Raw genomic sequence first — 20,705 nt, 5'->3', positions numbered from 1 at the left:
TGACCCAAGACCATTCCAGCAGCTGAAAGTGGAGGAGTGGGGAATCAATCCTGGTTTTCCCAGATAAGAGTCCACACACTTAACCCCTACACCAAACTGGTCCTCCTTTCTCACATCAGACTTTCTAGTTAATACAATTCACACTATCCCTGAAGTTTCCAAGGGTAGCCGTGCTGGTTCATAGTAGAACAACTAGATTCAAGCTCAGGAGCACCTTAGAGACCAATAAGATTTGGGGGAGGGGGCACAAACTTTCCAGCATTAGAGCTCCCTCGATTAGATAAAAGGAGCGTTGACTCTCAAAAATCTTGTTTTCTAAGGTGCTGCTGGACTCAGATTTAGCCATATAAATCAGTGGACTCCTTTCATTAACTTAATTTATTAACTAACATCATGTATCCCCTGCCTTTCTCCCCCAAAAGGACACTGAAGTGGTTTGACACACTCTCCCCTTCTCTTTTATCCTCACAACGAACCTATGAGGTGGGTTAACTCAGAGTATATTACTGGTTCAAGGTTTCCCAGCAAGCTGCCAGGGCAAAGTGGGCATACGAATCAGGACCTCCCAAATCTGATTTGGATACCCTAACCACCATCTCCTACTAAACACACTATATTTTAATGTATTATTTTTTCCTAATGGCAGACTAGAATTATGTTTATAATGTATGCTACATGTCCAAAAGTAAATTAGGTGGACAGGAACACCTCTGGGAAAGGCATGTTCTCAGTTTGACCCAGACCTGCAAGCAACAGAGCAATGAATAGCCTCCATTTATTGCCTTATGACACTCTCATCATCATTCTCCCATTCTGACATGTTACTATTTTGTTGGTTTCCTGAGCAAATGCTATCCAGACCAAAAGTTCTTTCAGTTTGTTAATTTCACTATGAGTTGTTTTTTTTTAATTAAAACCTCAGTATTCAGGTTAAATTGCCATGTTGACACTTTGCGATAAATAAGTGGGTTTTGGGTTGCAGTTTGGGTACTTGGTCTCTAAAAGGTTCGCCATCACTGTCCTATATCTTCTCCCCCCACAACAGACACCCTGTGAGGTGGGTGGGGGCTGAGAGGGCTCTCACAGCAGCTGTCCTTTCAAGGACAACCTCTGCCAGAGCTATGGCTAACCCAAGGCCATTCCAGCAGGTACAAGTGGAGGAGTGGGGAATCAAACCCGGTTCTTCCAGATAAGAGTCCGCACACTTAATCACTACACCAAACTGGTTCTCTTACGCCCCAGAGCATGTGTGGCATATCTCTCATACTGTGTAGGATAGCATATATGCTTTTAATCCAGGCTTTTAATTAAGGGATTGATCTTTTAAAGTTACTTTCACTATCTGCTTCTAGCCTGAGTAATAGTTTGCAAGAATTATTTCAGGCTGCTTAATGTTTTATGCTATGGCTAGGCTTTTAATGTCTGATAATTTGTAAAGACTTCCATGTCATATGACTTCATCATGTTTTATTTTGTTTGCCACCTTGAGCAGGTCATCTAGAGAGGAATCATATCCATTTTCTATATAAAAGCAGCCTGAATAGCCCTGGTTAGCTCAAGCTTGTCAGAGCTTAAAAGTCATATGGCTGGTCACAGTTAGTACTTCAATGGGAAATCAACAAAACCCACCAGAGTTGCTATGCAGCAGTGGCAAACCACCACTTGCCTCGAAAACCTCTATGAGGGGTTTCCATAAATTGGCTGTGGATTGACAACAGTTATTGTTGGGGAGGGACGGTGGCTCAGTGGTAGAGCATCTGCTTGGGAAGCAGAAGGTCCCAGGTTCAATCCCTGGCATCTCCAAAAAAGGATCCAGGCAAATAGGTGTGAAAAACCTCAGCATGAGACCCTGGAGAGCCTCTGCCAGTCTGAGAAGACAATACTGACTTTGATGGACCAAGGGTCTGATTCAGTATAAGGCAGCTTCATATATTCATATGTTCATTGCCCTGATTTGGATAGCCCAGGCTATTATAGTGCCACTGTGGAAGAACCTCTCAAGGAAGAGTAAAAAAGGTAAAGGTAGTCCCCTGTGCAAGAACCAGTCGTTTTCAACTCTGGGGTGATGTTGCTTTCACAACTTTTTCATGGCAGACTTTTTTATGCGGTGGTTTGCCATTGCCTTCCCCAGTCATCTACACTTTCCCCCTAGCATGCTGGGTACTCATTTTACCGGCCTTGGAAGGATGGAAGGCTGAGTCAACCTTGAGCCAGCTACCTGAACCAGCTTTCGCTGCGATCGAACTCAGGTCATGAGCAGAGAGCTCTGACTGCAGTACTGCAGTTTTACCACTCTGCGCCACGGGGCTCTTCAAGGAAGAGTAGGGAACAGTATTGTCAGGGAACCTTGACTGAACAGAGCACACTGGCAGCTACATTCCATCTCAGTGGCTGCAGGATCTAATCCCTTCCTCATAAGGGAATGCGAGGTGCAAGCGCTAGATCATGACTTAGCGTGTCTGCCAGGTAATACCCATGCTAGGAGGTTGCACCTAAGCAGGTCATAAAAGGGGAAGAGGAAACAATAGCAAGTGGGATTTTGTTGGAGACCTGGAGCTGCTGGAAACTGTGGCTGTTGTAAGAATCCCCCAGTGACTAAAGGGATGTGAGGAACCTTCTTTATGTATATTGTGGTTTGTTTTCTTTTCTGCAATTAAAGTATATTTGTGTTACCACAGTACCTTGCCTTGTCAAGAGTCCCTTGACCACCTCAATCCATTAAAAATAGTCCTTGTAGCAGGCAAGAAAACAGCCTCCAGCATGACAGCTAGCCCTATCCCATCAGAATTTGGAAGCTAAGAAGGTTCAGCCCTGGCTAGTACTTGAATGGGAGACCACCAAGGAAGTTCAAGGTTGCTATGCAGAGACAGGCAATGGCAAGCCACCTCTGTCTTTTGCATTGAAAACCCTATGGGATTGCCATAAATCAGCTGTAACTTGATGGCACTTTCCAACACATATAAATAAACAATTTTTTAAAAAAGTTACATGGAATCTCAGCATTACAAGGAAACCTGGAGCACATTTCTCAGTGGGATGCAACCGTCTGGAGTGGCACAAGTGTCTTGTGGTGACTCTGACAGCAAAGAAGGAGTCTTCATAGACCCACAGAGCTGGAAAGGGACAATATATATGGGACGTGAAGCAAAGATTAACAAGGCCATATGGCATCAGTAGCCTTAGCATCCACTTTTACCTGGAACCTCCTCCCTAGGGTAGCATAATTGGTTCTACTACTGTTGATTGTGGTTAAGAAACATTTCCATGAACCCTACTGGACAGATACATCTGTCTTATACCAGCTGGTCCACCTAGCCCAGAACTGTCTACTGTAATTGGCAGAGAGGCATTTCCCAGCTGCCCTCCCTCCCATGAGATCTTTTAACTGCAGCACATGCAGCAAAACGTGGTTCTGAACTCTCTGGCTGAGCTATGGCTCCAGAGGCCAGCTGGTATATCCCTGCATTAGTCTGCTGGGCCAGTGGTCACCTGGCCCTGTCTCCATGTAGGGCCAGGGAGAGCAAGTGCCAGGCTCCTTCCACTGCACTCAACCATTCCGGGTTTTCTTTTCAGAAAAGAAAAGGACGCAACATGTACTGAAAGAAATGCATAACTATCCTGTGCTGCAACGTTCCAGGAAGTGGGAAACAGCTCTTTTCCTCCTTTCCCATATGGCAAGCCAACTAGGCTCTTATGCTACTTGCCTCTCTGTTTTATTTCTATCCTTCAAAAATGGGTCATCATAATCCATCAGAGGCCTAATCGGTGTAAGCTTAGTAGTTCCATTAGTGCGCGCTTCTGTTCATGCACCATGAAATGGCGTTTTGCAACATGTCTCTCCCAACTCTTTGAACACAGAGAGCTATACTCATGGTGGGGGGGGGCATCATTCCAAATTAATCTGCGCTGAAGAAGGGCCTGTTTCTCATGTGAACACTACCAACGAGGAGGAGAAAAACAATGAAAGGGTAACACAAAATAATTAGATAAAAACCCATAAAAGTCAATGCCCTAATTATAAGGTCCAGAAATAAAACCAAATAAATTGCATTCTTCACCCCTAGCTGAAAAACAGATGTTAATCTGAATGACAATTAGTTACTGTGATGAAAGGCACAGAGTGGATAGAATAGCAGTGACCTGATTTTTAGCTACCAAACTGTCAAGCCACATTAGTTGGATGAAATTCTCCAAGACACGGAAATAATATCTGACAAACGGTGCTTTTTCTTGGCCACTTTAATGACCAAATAGAGGTGCCAACAGCTCAGAGGCTGCCTTCAAGACTAGCTGTCCTCTGTGTTGTCAGGTGATGCCTGATAAAGGACCTGGCAAGGCAACATGACTGTCTAATTAACACAAAGAGAAGGAGGCGCAAAACCAGACAGGGACCAAAGTCACTTCCAGAAGGTTAATGAGGATCTCTGCAGAAAGGAAGGTCCAGTCCTGTGAAATGCTGGCTATGCTCCTATGTATCACACATGGTAGAGACTTCATAGAGTTTTTGACAGGCTGACATGCCCACAGCAGGGAATAGAAAAACTGGAGACATGGCAGGATTTTTATCTATTAACAAAAAGCCAGAAGGACGTTCTATTTGATGTTAAGTTACGAAGGATTGGGTGGGGAAGCAAGAGTGGAGATTTCAGGCTTGCTTCTGTAATGGTGGTAACAAAAATGATTTCTGCAGAAGTGGAAATGTAAAGGGATTTGGGGGTGGGATCTTGTTTGTAATTCATGGTCAAAGTACACCCATCAGGTCCCTGGAACTGTTATTTCCTCCCCAGGGATTTCCAGACCAGAAGGGAGCCTGTGTGATATCTCAGATATAGGGGTGTACAATATTTTTTAAGTCAGTATCTTTCAGTTTGGATCTATCTGACCAGGTGGGGAATTGGATTTTTGAAAAATCCTGGATCCCAATAACGATAAAGTATCCCAATCCAGGATTTTCTGGAAATCCTGAATTTTTTTGGGGGGTGGGGGTGGGATCCAATAGACCCAAGAAGAAAAATACCAATAACAAAAAAGCCAGTCTGATTCTGGAGCTGGCTTGGCTTCTCCTGCAGCTCAGTTTTAAACTGGTCTGAAGAGAAACCAACACAAAGCTGAGCCAGTGGGGAACAGTCTGCTCCCTGTAGGCACAGCTGATCCTGGCACAGCTGGTCTCACTTCTCCTGTAGTCCAGTTTAAACTGGGCTGCAAGAGAAGTGAGCCCCAGGAACTGCTGTGCCACGTGGAATACATTGCTCCCAACAGCACAGCCAATACTAGCTGGATTCGCTCCTCCTGCAGTCTGGTTTAAACCAGGCTGCAGATGAAGCCAGCCCCAGGAGCTGCTGTATGCGACAGAGCACATTGCTCCATGGCACAGGAGATCCTAGCTGGGCTTGCTTCTCCTGCAGTCTGGTTTAAATTGGGCTGCAGGAGAAGCCAGTACAAAGCCCAACAGCACAGCAGATCCTGGGGCTGGTTTCTGCTGCAGCCTGGTTCAAACCAGACTGCAGAAGTGAGCCCCAAGCCAACAGGATTAGCCTGTTCCCTGCCAGCACAGCTGATCCTTGAGCTGTTTTCTACAGTCTGTTTAAACTTCGAAGGGACTATGTTATAAGAACATAAGAGAAGCCATGTTGGACCAGGCAAATGGCCCATCCAGTCCAACACTTTGTGTCACACAGTGGCCAAAAAACCCAAGTGCCATCAGGAGGTCCACCAGTGGGGCTAGAAGCCCTCCCAGTAGAAGCATGACAAACAGCAGAGAGGCAGGAGCAGATTTTCAGATCTATTTTCAGATCTACCCAAAAGTTCTTGGTAGTTCCTGAATATATCCAGGAATTTTTGGAGATTTTTTGTTGCTGTTTTCCTGAGAAAACCCTAGATACATTTTGGATTCCAAAATCTACCCAAAAAAATACATGTTGCGTATTTCTTGGGTAGATTTTTGGACCAGCTACATCCAAATGCACATCCCTACTCAGATGTTCTTCTAGGTAAGCAAATATTACTGACCATAAGGAAAAATAACACTGGAGGCTTTGAACACACTCCTAGATTCAGCATTCAATGCGTGAATTTGCATTTATGTAGTTATAACCCACTTTTCTACCTAGTTAGAACGTGCTCGAAACAGCTTGGAACATCATTCTCCTCTCTCCCATTTTCTCAAAACAACAACTATTTGAGCTAGGTCAAGCTGAGAGAACGTGACAGGCACACGGTCATTCAGCAAGCTATCATGGTAGATGAGGAGATTTAAACCCAGGTTGCCCAGGATCTTCATCCAATACTTCACCCACTGAGCCATATCAACTTCCACTCACGGGGGTGAGGGGACTCAGTCTTCTATACCCATCATGGTTGAAGGAAGATAAGATGGAACTCTAGGACTTCCCCAGACACCTCGTTCTCTAAGAAGACCAGAGATCCCTCTGCAGGGATAAGGAAAGGAAGGAAATGAAGCATGAAAACCAACACCACTCCAGGTTACATTGCCTTTTCTTTGCAGCTGAAGTTGTCTTAGGAACCTGCTTCTCAAACAGCATAGGCACTAATGCAGGTTCCAGAGAAAACAAACTGCCAAAGGTTGCCAGTCAGTCATTTAGGAATCAGGGTTAAGGGCTGGCAGCTGAGCACAGATATGCAGGGAACTATCAAGACCCTGGGAGGCTGTCCAAAGCCTGAATCAGCAATGCACAGGGTTTGTGTAAAAGGTAGTGTCCAGGAATATTGAAATGAGCAAGGCTTCCACTGAAGAGTATTATAGTACCTACTCTTACCACATAGGACCATGTGATTGAATACTGTAAGCTGCCAGGCATACATGCCATCTTCTGTCCCAGGCTTCTGCTTGGACTCACAACCCTCACTATTATGGGAGTCCTAGGCAGTCATTGTGGGGTCCCAGAGATGGATGGATCCAATCAAAGATGGTTCTTCACCTCCATGAGCTCCCTAAATACAGCCTTCTGCTGCATAGCAGAACTGGATCTTCCATCTGGGAGTGCTGACTCCTCATGGTCTTCAGGTGTGGTGGGGGGCAGAGTTCCCTTTAAACTGAGTTAGTGTGAGCTAGCTCACAGTATTTTGGCCTCCAGCTCACACATTTTTGTCTTAGCTCAGGAAAAATGGCCCCAGGGCAAGCTAATTTATGCAGTAGCTCCCAACTTTAATGCCAGTAGCTCACAAAGTAGAATTTTTGCTCACAAGACTCCACAGTTTAGAGGGGATATAGGTGGGGGGTACTGTGAAGGGTCCTCCTCCTCTAAGAAGGCTCACTGTAGCATCAAATCAGGGCAGGCCCTGAATCAGTTAATTGGTTGGTTTTCTCTTTCTGCTCAAGTTTCTTGATGAAGTAGATGGAGCTCTGCTTTATGTTCTTAAATACATTCCACTGAAGAAAGCTAAGACTGGGAAGTCTGAAAAATACTGGTTTCCATCTCAGATTAACTAGAAACAGGGCATTTCACTCTTAGAACACCCTCCTTCTTGAGGCTTGCCTAACACTGACTTTACTTTCTTTTACATGCCAGGCCAAACATGTTTTTACCCAGGCTCTTAATCTGAGTGTTTTTGTTAAATCTTACCAGCTTTTAAATAGTCTGCTTCTGTTTTATGGATTTTTAAAAAATATTGTTTATGTCCACTGGCTTGTTTTTAATATTGTGACATGGTTTTAATAGTAAGATGCCTTGAGCAGGACCCTGAAGAGATGGCACTGCAATATCCTATATAAATTATAAATCAATACAAGTTGTAGCCTGTGAAAACATTATGCGCTTGTGCTCTGTGGAACAAAAATGTCCATATCATCCCCTATGAAAAATGAGTATGGATTAGAAAGGCCCTTGGAATCCCATCATGCTGTAAGATTAGTTTATCCAACAGGGGCTATTGGGATTTTATATAAATCTGAGATTACAGCATACCCTCTTCCTTTCCTCCCATAAATGTTCTGGTGAAGTTCAACATCCAAAGCAAAGTGTTTGCATCCCCAAAGGGTCTATCTTGCTGGCTCAGTACCATGCTATGTCTGCTGTGTGACTAGTGTCCTCATAACCTCCAGTCCTGAGGCACCATGGTGTGTTCCTTTGTCACATTGATGCCAAAAGCTAACTTTTCCTCCTGCTCTTCTGTTCTAGTCCTACAGGGCTCCATCCTACTGAGGTGTTTCACCTGTTGCCTGACAGCTGCTTCTCTAGGTAAGAATGCACAAGAAAATGCACCTGCAACCATTGAGAAGCTGTGCCTTAGACAGCTGCTTTTTACTATCCAGTGGCAAAGCCACCTGGTTCTTTTATCAGATCCAGAGATACTTTGGGACTTCCTTAACTGCTATGAATTGCATGGAAGCAATGATGATGCCCAGCATTGGAAAGAAAATACTCAGAATTGTCCTTAATAATCAAGTTCCTTAATGAGCTGCTATGGTATCCCTCAGAGGCCTTTCCTTCTCCCAGATGGACTTTCCACTGGGCTGGCTCCTGTAATCCTAGGGAAATCATTTATTGATGTAATTCAGAATGGCAGTCCATCAATGCAGGGGTTATGTCTGCTAGGTTCCTGAGGCACTGTGGAAAATCCGTTTGCACTTGTAATTAAATATCTGCAGTAAAGCCAGCTTCAGGGAAGTTTGCCGCACAGGTTCATGTGTTTGTGAAGAAATGTAGTTTTATCTATCTATCTATCTATCTATCTATCTATCTATCTATCTATCTATCTATCTATCTATCTATCTATCTAATCGCCTCAGATGGTGGGGGCAAGCAAAGCAGGGCCTCTGAGGATAACTGAAATAAATAGGTAGGTTCATGTGGGAGGAGGCAGTCCTTAATGTATGTTGGTCCCAGGCCATAAAGGGCTTTAAAGGTCAATACCAACAACTTGAACTGAGCCTGAAAGCCAGTGTAGGTGAAACAAGACTAGACTGATATAATTCTTACCACCCACTCCAGTCAACATTCTGGACACAGCATTCTGTACCAACCATAGCTCCTGAACAATCTTCTTAACAGAGAGCCAGTTTGGTATAGTGGTTAAGTGTGCAGAGTCTTATCTGAGAGAACCAGATTTGATTCCCCACTCCTCCATTTACAGCTGCTGGAATGGTCTTGGGTCAGCCATAGCTCTCCCAGAGCTGCCCTTGAAAGGGCAGTTTCTGTGACAGCTCTCTCAGCCTCACCTACCTCACAAGGGTGTTTGCTGTGTAAAGGAGATCGTGAGCTTAAATACATACCACTGAAGATATCTAAGACTGGGAAGTCTGAAAAATGCTGGTTTCCATCTCAGAATAACTAGAAACAGGACATTTCACTCCTAGAACTCTGAAATTCAGAGTGAAGGGTGGGGTATAAATCCAATATCATCATCTTCTTCTTTACAATGCAGTAATCTCATCTGGATGTTATCAGGGCACACACCATAGTTCAAGATCCTTTTATCCAGGAAGAGCCACAGTTGACTCACCAGCTGAAGCTGCTGAAAGGCACCCCTGGCCATTGCTGCCACCTGTTTATCCAACAGGAGGCCCAGATCCTAGCTATGAACCTACTCCTTTAGGGGGAGTGCAACCCCATTACAAGAGATAACCCATTACTCTGGTCAGACTTTCCCCCACCAGTAGCATCTCCATTTTGGCATTGAATTTCATCTTGATAGCCCTTGATAGCTCATTCCAAAACTACCTCCAAGCATGTATTCACAGTTTCTAAAGCTTCCCTGTTATCTGCTGGTAGCGCAAGACAGAGTTGAGTGTCATCTGCAGACTGATGAAAGCTCAGCTCCCAGTGACTTTACATAGATATTAAAAAGCATGGGTGACAAGATGGAACCATGGGGAACTGCATAGGCCAAAAGCCAAAGGGCAGAGCAGTAGTCCTCCAGCACCATACTCTAAAACCTACCCTCAAACTGGACTGGAACCACTGCAGAACAGTACCTCCCAGTCCCAGTCCTGAAAGTCCCAGAAAAATACCATGACTGATGGTATCAAAAGTCCCTGAGAGGTCCAGGAAAAGAGTCTCATTCCCTCTGTCCGTCTCCTAGTACAGGTCATCCACCAGGGCAACTAAGGTCATTTCAGGTCCCATAACTAGGCCTGAAACCAGATTGGAATGGATCTAAACAATCCAACAATCTAAACAGTTGCATGTTGAGCAACACAAAATAATCCCCACTCCCAAACATTTCTAGCAAAATTGTGCTCTCTCAAATGAAAAAGCCATAGAAGCACTTCTGGGACATTTAAGGCAAGTGTAGTGTGTGGGGCTAAAGACCTATAGCAAATAATGAAAGACAAGAGGTAACACATCGCTCCCACAGAAGTCTGAGATTCTATGTTTTTCAGAGTTCTGTGGTGTTCTTGTTTTTAAGCAAAATTGATTTTAACTGAAAGGAACGTGTGATCAAAGTCTATTAAATTTTTATCACATTATACCTGTCAAATATTTGACATTCCCCTAAGATTTTTGTACACAAATTATTAAAATGTTTAATTAATTTTGGGATATGAAATCCCTCTGGATCCTGAGATAATTCTGCTATGCCACTGGAATAATCTTTTACTGGATATTGATCTTTATTACCACTGGGTACACTAACAGCTGCAAAAAGTAGTAGTTGTCAAAAAAAAAAAGAAGATGACTCCTCATCTTTTTCTGAATAGTTGAAGTTTGTTTGCAGAATAGATTTGTTGACTAAACTAATTTATTTTTTCATAGAAATCAAGGAAATGACCATGTACTTAGAGCTACATTTTTAGAAAGATAAGAGATGACCATTATTTATTGGCTTTTGGAATAGTAAAATGAACAACATCATATCTCCTAATATACTTTTTCAAGACCTGCAAATTGCGGTCTTTGCTTTATTTGTATATGCCCTTAAAAAAATTAAAAAGTCTATCAATCAGTATTCATAGCCATAAAAAAGACACAGGCACAGACTTGAACTAGCCAGCTATACACACAGATGACACCATAGCCAGCTGGCCCATCCCAGAATACTGGCTTTCTTTAGCTAGAAGTAACTCCTCGGTGACCACATGTCCAAAAAAGGCCAGCTGGAAACATGAATGGGGAAATCTCTCAAAAGAGGACATGTTGCTGCTCTTACCTTATTTGGGTCCCTTGATCATCTGGCAAAAAGGACCATCGGTATTTGACAACAAGAGGGCTGCAGTTGGTCATGTCAACGTAGCGAATAACTTCCGTGTCATTCAAGATGCAGCCAAAATTCAGATCCATAGTTTCAAAGTGGAGGTTTGGAAAGCGCACCTCTCCCCGGAGTTTGACATGGTCCACATGAGGATGCTCAAGGTAACGGATAGTTAAGACTTCCTCTGCAACTCGATTATAAAGGTCATCTCTGTAAGTGGGGTCAAACCCGACACAAAGATGATGTTCCCCATCAACATCTATTGGTATAGGCTGAAATGGGAAATGATACAATAAAAACACACTAATCTGTATTTTCTCTAATCACGGTTCTTAAAGACACCAGTATGAGACTATTCAAAGATCTCTTGGGTTGGAAATGTAATAGGGGTGCGTGCTCAGAATATATCAGGCTGAATAAATACCTGAAAAATACCTTACCAGTATTTTCAGATATTTATTCAACCAAATACAGATTATACTATCTGATTTGGCTACCGAAATAGCCATGCCCAAATAAAAGCTGATATTATTTGGCTTTTAGGCATTTAAAGAGACTGAGACTGCTTGTGGGGAGGACTGAGATTTCTTTAAATTCCTTCTGAGTTCACTCACTGAATCATGCCACCTCCACAGCGTGACTCGGCAACTAAACTCAGAAGGCATTTAAAGTGTAAATGCCTTCTGAGCTTGAAGAATTGTGCCACCGCTACAGCACGACATGGCGAGTTAACCCAGAACCTCTGAACCTGCAGAGTCATGCTACCTCCACGGTGTGACTGAGTGAGTGATCTTCTGAGTTCACTCACTGAATCATGCCGCCTCCACAGCGTGACTCGGCAACTAAACTCAGAAGGCATTTAAAGTGTAAATGCCTTCTGAGCTTGAAGAGTTGTGCCACCGCTACAGCACGACATGGCGAGTTAACCCAGAACCTCTGAACCTGCAGAGTCATGCTACCTCCACGGTGTGACTGAGTGAGTGATCTTCTGAGTTCACTTGCTGAATTGTGCCACCGCTGCAGCACAACTCAGCAAGTTCAGAATGGTCCCCATAGGGTGTTATGAAGCCAAATAAATTTGAGTCTCACAAATATTTGCTTAAATATTCCTGAATCCCAGTATCAATATTGTAATGGGATTCAGAAATATTCAGGAATACTGATATTTACTGGGCCCAATAGAAAAATACCTCCCCATTTATTATTTTTTGCATACCTCTAGTATATCATAAACAGCATCTTCTGGTTGTCCCTGGCCCAAAGGATGTCTGCCCAGCTTTGACCAGGGCCAGGGCTTTTTCTGTCCTGGCCCCAGCCTGGTGGAACATGCTCTCACCAGAGATCAGGGCCCTGCAGGATCTGTTGCCATTCCACAGGGCCTGTAAAACAGAGCTGTTCTGCCAGGCCTTTGGTTGAGGCAACCAGGCATACAGGAAGACCTTAGTCCTGCCCAACACTGCTGTAACTGTTGATATTACTGAAGTACCATCTACCATCTTACGTAGCCCAGTTTATGAAGCTGGAGACCAACGCTTCCTGCTGGAAACACTGTGTTTTAAAGAAATGTTATACTGTTTTCTTGATGTTAAATTGTTATTATACTGTACTGGGAACTTCAAACAAAGACCTTTTGTTGTAGAGGCTCCATGCAGCTGCATTCAGACTGGCCGCCCTTGCTGAGCCAGCCAATTAGGCAATATCCATTTGAATGAAGCCCATGCAAATGAAGGTTCTAAGCACCCATTTTTCAATTGGGTTGTTTATTGCTGGAGGTATGTTTTGGGTGGAGTTTCTGTGTATATAGCTGTGGCTAGCCACATGTGTTTTCAGTTGGGTTTTTGCTAATAAAAGAGCTATGCTGCAATCACTATAGTGTCTGACCCACTACGTTTATACTGATTCAATATATTTTTATGTTGTCATCCACCCTGAGCCTGCTTGTGGGGAGGGCAGAATATAAATTTAAATAATAAATAAATAAATAAAATCTTGAGGTGTAAGATGCCTTGAGGAAAAAGCAAGTCCTCTTACCTGACAGGGTTCAGACAGAGGCTGACATGTACTATCACAGAGGAAGAAAGGGTCTTGCAAGGTCAGAAGGACGTTGAGTGGCAAAGAAGATACATTCTTCAAGCTCAGAGGTTCATACTGTGCAGTTAAGGCACCACCAGGGCTCTGGAGAAATAGCAAAAACACTCGAGTAACCAAAAAAGACATGAAGAAAGGATATACCAAGGGATCACATGCTGCCACAATGAAATATGGCATACAGTGATGACTGTATGCAAGGTACACGTTAAACATTTTCTTGTATAATATATCAGAAATTTTCAGGTGAGCACCAGTACTATACCAAGCCAAACGATGTTTAGTATCTAACAAACATTCCCGACAAGGATCTCCGCCACTGCATCTCTTAAGATCTCTTGGGACGTCAAGTCTCACTTCTTGTCTTACTCATGACTTCTTGGGAACAGCTGGAAATATACTCAGCCTAAGGAGGTCTCATTTTCACTTCCGTAAAAGTCAGCCTCCATTTCCATGCACTAAGATCTTTCATGAGTATAACTGCAGACATATTTCTGGGACTGTTTTGCTGAACAGAGGCTTTCTGAAGGGCATTCTGAAGATGCAGAAACTTTCCTAGAAGCCCCAGCTGCCTCTTCTAATGCCAGAGGAAAAGTGAAAAGTATCGTGTTCCCCCCAGGCTTCCTTTCCCTTTCACCACTCCTTGGTCACCTGCTCTAAAGACAATGAGTGACCAAGAGAGTTCAGATGCTCAAGATGCATGCTTGTAATGAATTCCACACCTTTTTGGGAAACCTCTTCCTCTCCACCCCTCTTCCTGATGTGCTGAGGCATCTCATCTCCTGCAGATTGCCACCACTACAGTATCCCCAAGTTCTTTGCTCTCCAAAACGCTCCTAGTGCCTTGAGTCACCAGTAAGGTGGCAATAGATGTGTAAATGCAAGGTTATGCATACTTAAGTAGGGCCAAAAATAACTCCAAGTTGGTGGTGCCCCCTAAAGGCCCCACGCTGGCTACCATCCTGCACTAGAACTTTGTAACATCCCAGCAGGTAGTTTAAAGGACAAAGCACTAACCTTCTCCACTTGGAATATGATCTTGCTGGAGGAAATCTGTAGAACAGGTGCAATGAACTCACAGATGACATCCACTGTCATGATACGCTCCTTCCCAGACTGCTTCCCTATGATGGCATGGCATATCAGCCTTTCCTTCACCACCTGTGCATGCCAGGAGCATAGGTTATCATCGGAACCAAAACTGGTGCGGCTATACAGGCTTTATTCTGGTGCTTTCAGTAGGCTTTGAACTATGGCTACAAATGTAAGCTCAGCAAAAACTGCACTCTTGGCTACCAATGGACACCAAGAAAGCATTCCCCACAGTTCAGGAGAGTTGCTTGGTAACAATGCTATGTAGCATGCACCACTGAAAGATGGCATCTCTCCGAAGGGCAGTCTAATGCAAAGTCACCATTGCTGAGCTGTGATGTACTTGTTACATTTAGTCCTCAAGGCCTGACTCTGTGAACATGTACATACAGAAACGTGATATCTGCACTGGGTTATTAGCCCGTTAACAAGCTCCACAAGGAATCAAGCATCCCGCTCATAAGGTTATCCCCAGAAAAGTTAGGTGGGCATCCAGTTCTGACTTTGGAAAGGGTACCAAACTGCCATACACTGACTATGACAGATCAACTAGATTCCAGTTCAGTCGCATCTTAGATACCAACAAAATATTCAGGGTACGTGTTTTTGAAAGTCAAGGATCCCTTTGTCAGTTCAAGCACCTTTAAATCATTCTCTGGGCTCAATAAGACTTGATCTCATTTTCTGCATTTTAAATAAAACACAATCCTGACATTCATGCTGACGTTTCAAGAATTGTCAGGTTAGGTTTATCTTAAGCATGCAGACCCCTGTTCTTTTATGATAACCATCAACAGACCTGTGATCTCTATGATCTAAAGGGGGAAAATAATCCTCTGCACGACTTGTTACCTTGGGAGTGTCAGAAGAACCTTCCAGCATCATGTCCATGGTCTTTCCAGGGGCCAGCTCCATTCTCAATGGTGTCAGTTTAAACACAGGAAGCCGGCACCCAGGCTTTGGATGGGAGCTCCTATTGTTTGTGTTAGCACTGACAACAGGGTTGGCTTTGCGCTGGCAAAACGGGGGGAAACCTTCTGTCATCCAGTAAAGCTGATGGGTGCGACGCCCACGGTTTGTTATCTTGAAGCGATAGCAGCAGGGGTCCAAACTAGGAAACAGCAAAAAGCTATAGTGGGAAGGCAAGTAAGGAGCATGACAATTCCCTTCTCCTGAAAGTCAAGTAAGAACATGTATGGTCTGACTTGTGCACTGCTGCCTTCGTTCAGTGCATGCCTCGTCTGCTAGCCAGGACCAAAACAGATGTGATGCCAGGAGTTCTGGGAATGGCGCTCATGGAGTGTATTCAGCCATCTGCAGATTTTGCAAAAGAGGACTTGCCTGCTTCCCCCTCTCACTGAAGTCCAAGAGCCCCCCAGAATTTTGCTCCCAGGGGGTCAGCAGCCTCTCACCTGTGTGTCTACTATTCTATGAGCAACAGACTTTTTCAGGATTGGAAATGGCTGCTGCCGGGAGAGGAAAGCCAGGAAGCTATGAAGATTGGCGAGACTATCGGTGCCTTCAACTGATGGATTGTGGGATAAAGCCCACTATCTGAGTTCACTTTGCTAAACAAAAATCCTAGTGTTACTTTGCTAACTCTGCAGAGAGATAAAGAATAAGGTAGACACTGTCCAAATTTATTTATTTAAAACATTATTAAACATCAATTAAATCAATTAATTTAGTTAGATTTAAACATTTACTGTTAATAAAATTATCTCAGGCAGTTTGTTAAAAATAATACCTAGATAATAAGACCCCATGCTATAGAATAGAAAAAGATAGCTCTAGAATCCCTTTAGTTTCTATCCAACAAATCTTAACTTTCTGTACAATGATCTCATGACATATTCTAATCAATTCATGGAACAGATAATGCAATTACGAAAACTGCGTAATCCCTCTCCCCATGGCAGAGGTATGTGGAGCAACTGCTTTGCTCAAAGATCAGTTGCTGTTATTAGTCTTGGAACTACTTCATTGCCCTTGACTTAGGGCCACAATGGCCTTCTTCCAATTAACTATGTTGCTCCTTTCTGCAGCCATTGTTCCTCCACCACACTGCCTAAATGTCTGCCTTTTCCTTTTTGGTACTTCTTCACCCTTCTGAGCCTCACTGCTCAGATGAGAAGTCCTGCCTCATCTCAGGTGTTCTTAGGTTCTCCCCTCTCCCTTCTATAAGCAGCCAGCTTCTGTTCCAACTGGCCATGGCCAGTTATGGTAGGAAAACTAGTCCTCGTGCTGGTATTCAGATCCATGTGCTCAGTGATGTGTATTAGGGATGGGCACAGAACACGAAAATTGTGGTTTGTTTCATTTCAATTTTTTTTCAGTTTCCTGAACGATTCATGGTTCATTGGTTCATTTGGTTTGGGAAAGTGTAAAAACGTCCCGAGTGGGCTAGAGATGCCAAACTTGTGGCACACACTTCAATGGACTCTCCTTTACCTGCTCTCCAAGTTTGGTGCAAACTGGATTTCTGGGGGGGGGGGGGGGACTACAGTCCCTCAAAGCAGATGCCCCCAGTAAACTGCTTCCTAGAGAAAAGGAAGCTGCCCTGTATCTTCTGATCAGTTTCACCCCAGGAAGCTTGGAAACTGACTAGATACAGCAGCTCTACTCTCTGCAGCCCCCTGTGCTTCTGTTCAATTTCCAGTGAAACTGACCAGAAGCACAGGGGCTGGGGAATCATGCTGGCACCAGACTTTCTGGAAAATTAAAAAAAACATAAGCCAAATGACATGTCAAGAAAAAAGGCTGGTTTGCTTTCATGTTCAAGTGTGGCAGGATCAGATGAACCAGTTCCCAATGAACCACAAATTGGCCATTTTTAGATCAAATCACAATTTGTGGTTCAGTTCATGCCCATCCCTAATGTGTATATTCTAGTTGGCACAAGGGATTCACCACAGACAGAGGCCTTGGAAAGGAGTTTTGTGAGAGACTGGGGGTGAATCCTGTGAACAGGAGCCCATGCTAAGTCTAGCCATACCAGCATTAATGTCCTTTATTCACAACTTTGATGTTAAAATTGAAAATTCAACATTTGTTTGGGTTGAGAATAAATCACAAGATATATTGATGTGATGGTAAAGGAGCAGTGCATATTTCTTGAAGCAAGAAGAAAGAGAAGGCAACCTCGATAAACAGAATAGTTCCAGTATTTTCAGTTGCATGATTATATGCTTACAGAGTAACAGTTATGTAACTCACCAACTAACTTTGGAGATGTTGAATATAAAGAGCAAGACACAAGAGGCCTCCTCACAACAATAGTTAGTTGATGCTATGTTCAATAGAAAAGCTCCAATTGTGTGTGGAAATGGGATAAAATCATTGTGCAATCATGGATGAGGAATGGCAGGTTCTGGTTCTACTGGTCCTGCAACTGCCACAGAGACCAATATGAAAGAAAATTGTTATAATGGTGACAAGAAACTGGTCGATCATAACAAAGATTTGAATTTAAGTATTTGTTTTTTAATCTTATATCTTTCTTCTGTAAAAGTAATGTTTAAGTACCTTTAGGATCATTACTTAAAGTATCTGAGATAGTTAGTTGTTAGCAGCTAAAAGTGGGTTATTTGCACAGCAATAGATAACAGCTGGGAAATGTCATGTTAACTGTTTGACAGTTAGCCATCCAGACTGAATGACAGCTCAAGTAGTTACTTGACAGCTAGTGATCTAAGGATCTGTCCTAGATGTAGTATTTGATTAGTCAAACATAGTGATTGGTTAGCTAATTTGGAAGTTGACAGCTGGGCTGGTATGAAAGAAACCTGGGTGCAAGACAATGAAGAAGAGTTCATGAGGCCTGAAGGACAAAAGAAATCAGCTTTTACACCTAGCTTTAAGTCCTTTATGATTTCCAAGAAAGGCAACTTTGGGTCATTGTTGATATATATAGAACTGTGTATATCTAATATCAACTAAGAATAATGATGGTTTGGTATGCAATCTTTATTTCAAACATTGTATGTTAAGTTTGTTTTTCCTGTTGTGATATACATTTGTATTATTTTTTAAGAAGAAAAAGCCTGAGTGATATATATCACAAATATGTGTGGCCCTTGTCAGTGTTTTTCACACTCAGCCAATCACAATATATATGGAGCGTTATCATAACCTTGTTTCAATCTCAGTGGGTTGAATGAGCACCAGGTCAGAGCAACAGCTACAGGAATAGAGGGAGGTGTAGCAGAAGTTGTGAGCCAGGATGGTCAGAAAAAAGACCAGTGCCTTCTTAAGCAGAGTGACACCCTTCTAAGTCCACTGAAGTTAATGGATCTGGAAGGGCATCACTCTCCATAGGATAGCACTATAAATCTTCACGACAGATATTTGAGAACATTACCTTTGCAGCTACAAACAAACCAGGATGCTGTGTGCACTAGGTTAGGGCAGTGGAAACAATCGTGCTGGCTTACCTGAAGTGCGGTCCCAGATTGATGGCCGGAGCGAAGGGCTTGTCTGTGACAATGGTTGTACCAATGCCAGTAGCCTGGATTGGGATGATATAGGAATTGCTGTTCTCTATGGTCAGGTGGGCTTTGTCCTGGAATTCCACAGTATCATCCAGGTGTGCTATCAGAGTGATCGATATCTCAGCCTCTGGAGGAACTACACCATTGCTGGGCTCAATCCTCCACAGAGAATTACTGCGGGCCTGAAACAAAATACATAAGCTCATCTTAGCTTCAGTATCCCTTTTGGCCAGGCACAATCATATCAAAAGGGTTGAGAAGGGGGTTTAAGAAGCTCAGAGAGACAGCAGAGTTTAAAGAGATAAATATTCCATTGCTATGATTTAACTACTGTGATTGTTAAAACTACTGTTATTGTTAAATTATGTTAATTATATTAAATGTGAATTAGAACGGTTTTTAAGATAATGCTGATTTTAAAGTTTTTGTATAACTATCGTATGGATATGTTGTTAGCCGCCCTGAGCCTGCCTAGGCGGGGAGGGCGGGATATAAATAAAATTTTATTTATTTATAACTATTGTTGCAACTGGTTATTTATATAATGAAGTTGCACTTTTAATATTTGCTGCTTTTAAAAGTGTATTTTATCTAGTGACATTTTATAATATACTCTCATATGCTTTTAAAATATGTTCTTCGCACTGTTCACTGCCCTTGGCATTTATTTGAAAGGAGGGAGATATTAAGTACATATTAAGAAATTATAAATGTTGTAAATATATTTATTTATTTGTACTGACAACCTGCTTTTCTGACAGTCATCTCCCAAATTGGCTTACATCAGCAAAAAGGCAGGCCTTATCCTTGAGTTTATAGTCTAAAACAGGGGTGGCCAAATTTGCTTAATGTAAGAGCCACATAGAACACATGTCAGATGTTTGAGAGCCGGAAGGAAGGAAAGAAAGATGGGGGAGGCAGGTGGTGGAAATAAAGCAACTTTAACATTTAAATGCATTCTCCAAGCTACCAGTCTGGCTTGGTTTGGAGATATGATTTAAAAAGACAAATGCCCTTTCCAAGCCAGCCAATGGGGGCTTTGAGAGCCACACAATATGTGTGAAAGAGCCACATGTGGCTCCTGAGCTGCAGTTTGGCCACCCCTGGTCTAAAAACTTAACCACAAGTGGAAGGAAGGTGAGATAGCTCAGTTTAACAGTCAGACATTAAGATTACAATAGCTTCATGCTGGTCTTTTTTTTGTACAGATGAAAATGGTGACACTATCCTAGGTTATGACTCTTATTCCCCTGGCTGCTGACAGGAGTCAGTGACTCTTCTCCCCTATTCCTCAGTAGCCTCAGCCCAACTACCAAGTGAAACAGTCCTCTTCCGGGCAGAGGGGAGGAAATCCCTGAATCTACTTCTCCTCTGGAGCAGCCAGGTTTGTCTTCCACTAGCCATGAAGTTTAGATACATCCAATTGATATTTAACCATGAATAGCCACAAAAATCCCTGAAATAGGTTACATCGAAAAGAAGGAAACAGAGCGACTTGGCCCTGGAAGAACTGAAGCTTAGCAGAAATTTCAACTAGGTTCATATAGGCTGAGTCCAACTTTCCATGTGCAATGAGTATTGCCCTTGTTAAGTTATGCACTCACACCACAATTCACTTGTTCCAAAATTCCTTGCAAGATTCCAAGCAACCATCAAGCACCAGGCTGCCAACAGAAGATAGCCAGTGACCAACTGGTGGAGCACAGTCTAACTTCAAGCCACCCTTGAACAGCAACACACTGGTTCTTAGTTCAGATTGTATTTGAAGTCACATCCCAACAAATGATCTATGGTGGGGTCAGAATAGAAGTAATTGATCGTTTTCTAACATAAATGCAACGTTAACCCATCTCCATCAACCATGGTTTACATTTCCAGATCTGT

At 43.0% G+C, this 20,705-nt stretch overlaps 1 protein-coding gene across 1 annotated transcript in view; it reads right to left on the bottom strand.

The window, feature by feature from the left end:
- Nucleotides 1-20,705, bottom strand: part of HYDIN (HYDIN axonemal central pair apparatus protein) — a 234,138-nt gene that overhangs the window by 137,073 nt on the left and 76,360 nt on the right. Inside the window, 5 exon segments of the mRNA XM_060253816.1 lie at nt 11,110-11,423; nt 13,183-13,326; nt 14,257-14,400; nt 15,184-15,442; nt 18,765-19,003. Coding sequence (XP_060109799.1) covers nt 11,110-11,423; nt 13,183-13,326; nt 14,257-14,400; nt 15,184-15,442; nt 18,765-19,003 — 1,100 coding nt within the window.

This window comes from Heteronotia binoei, chromosome 14 (genome assembly GCF_032191835.1).
Source record: "Heteronotia binoei isolate CCM8104 ecotype False Entrance Well chromosome 14, APGP_CSIRO_Hbin_v1, whole genome shotgun sequence".
NCBI classification, from domain to species: domain Eukaryota; kingdom Metazoa; phylum Chordata; class Lepidosauria; order Squamata; family Gekkonidae; genus Heteronotia; species Heteronotia binoei.
This window is presented reverse-complemented; position numbering and strand designations above follow the sequence as displayed.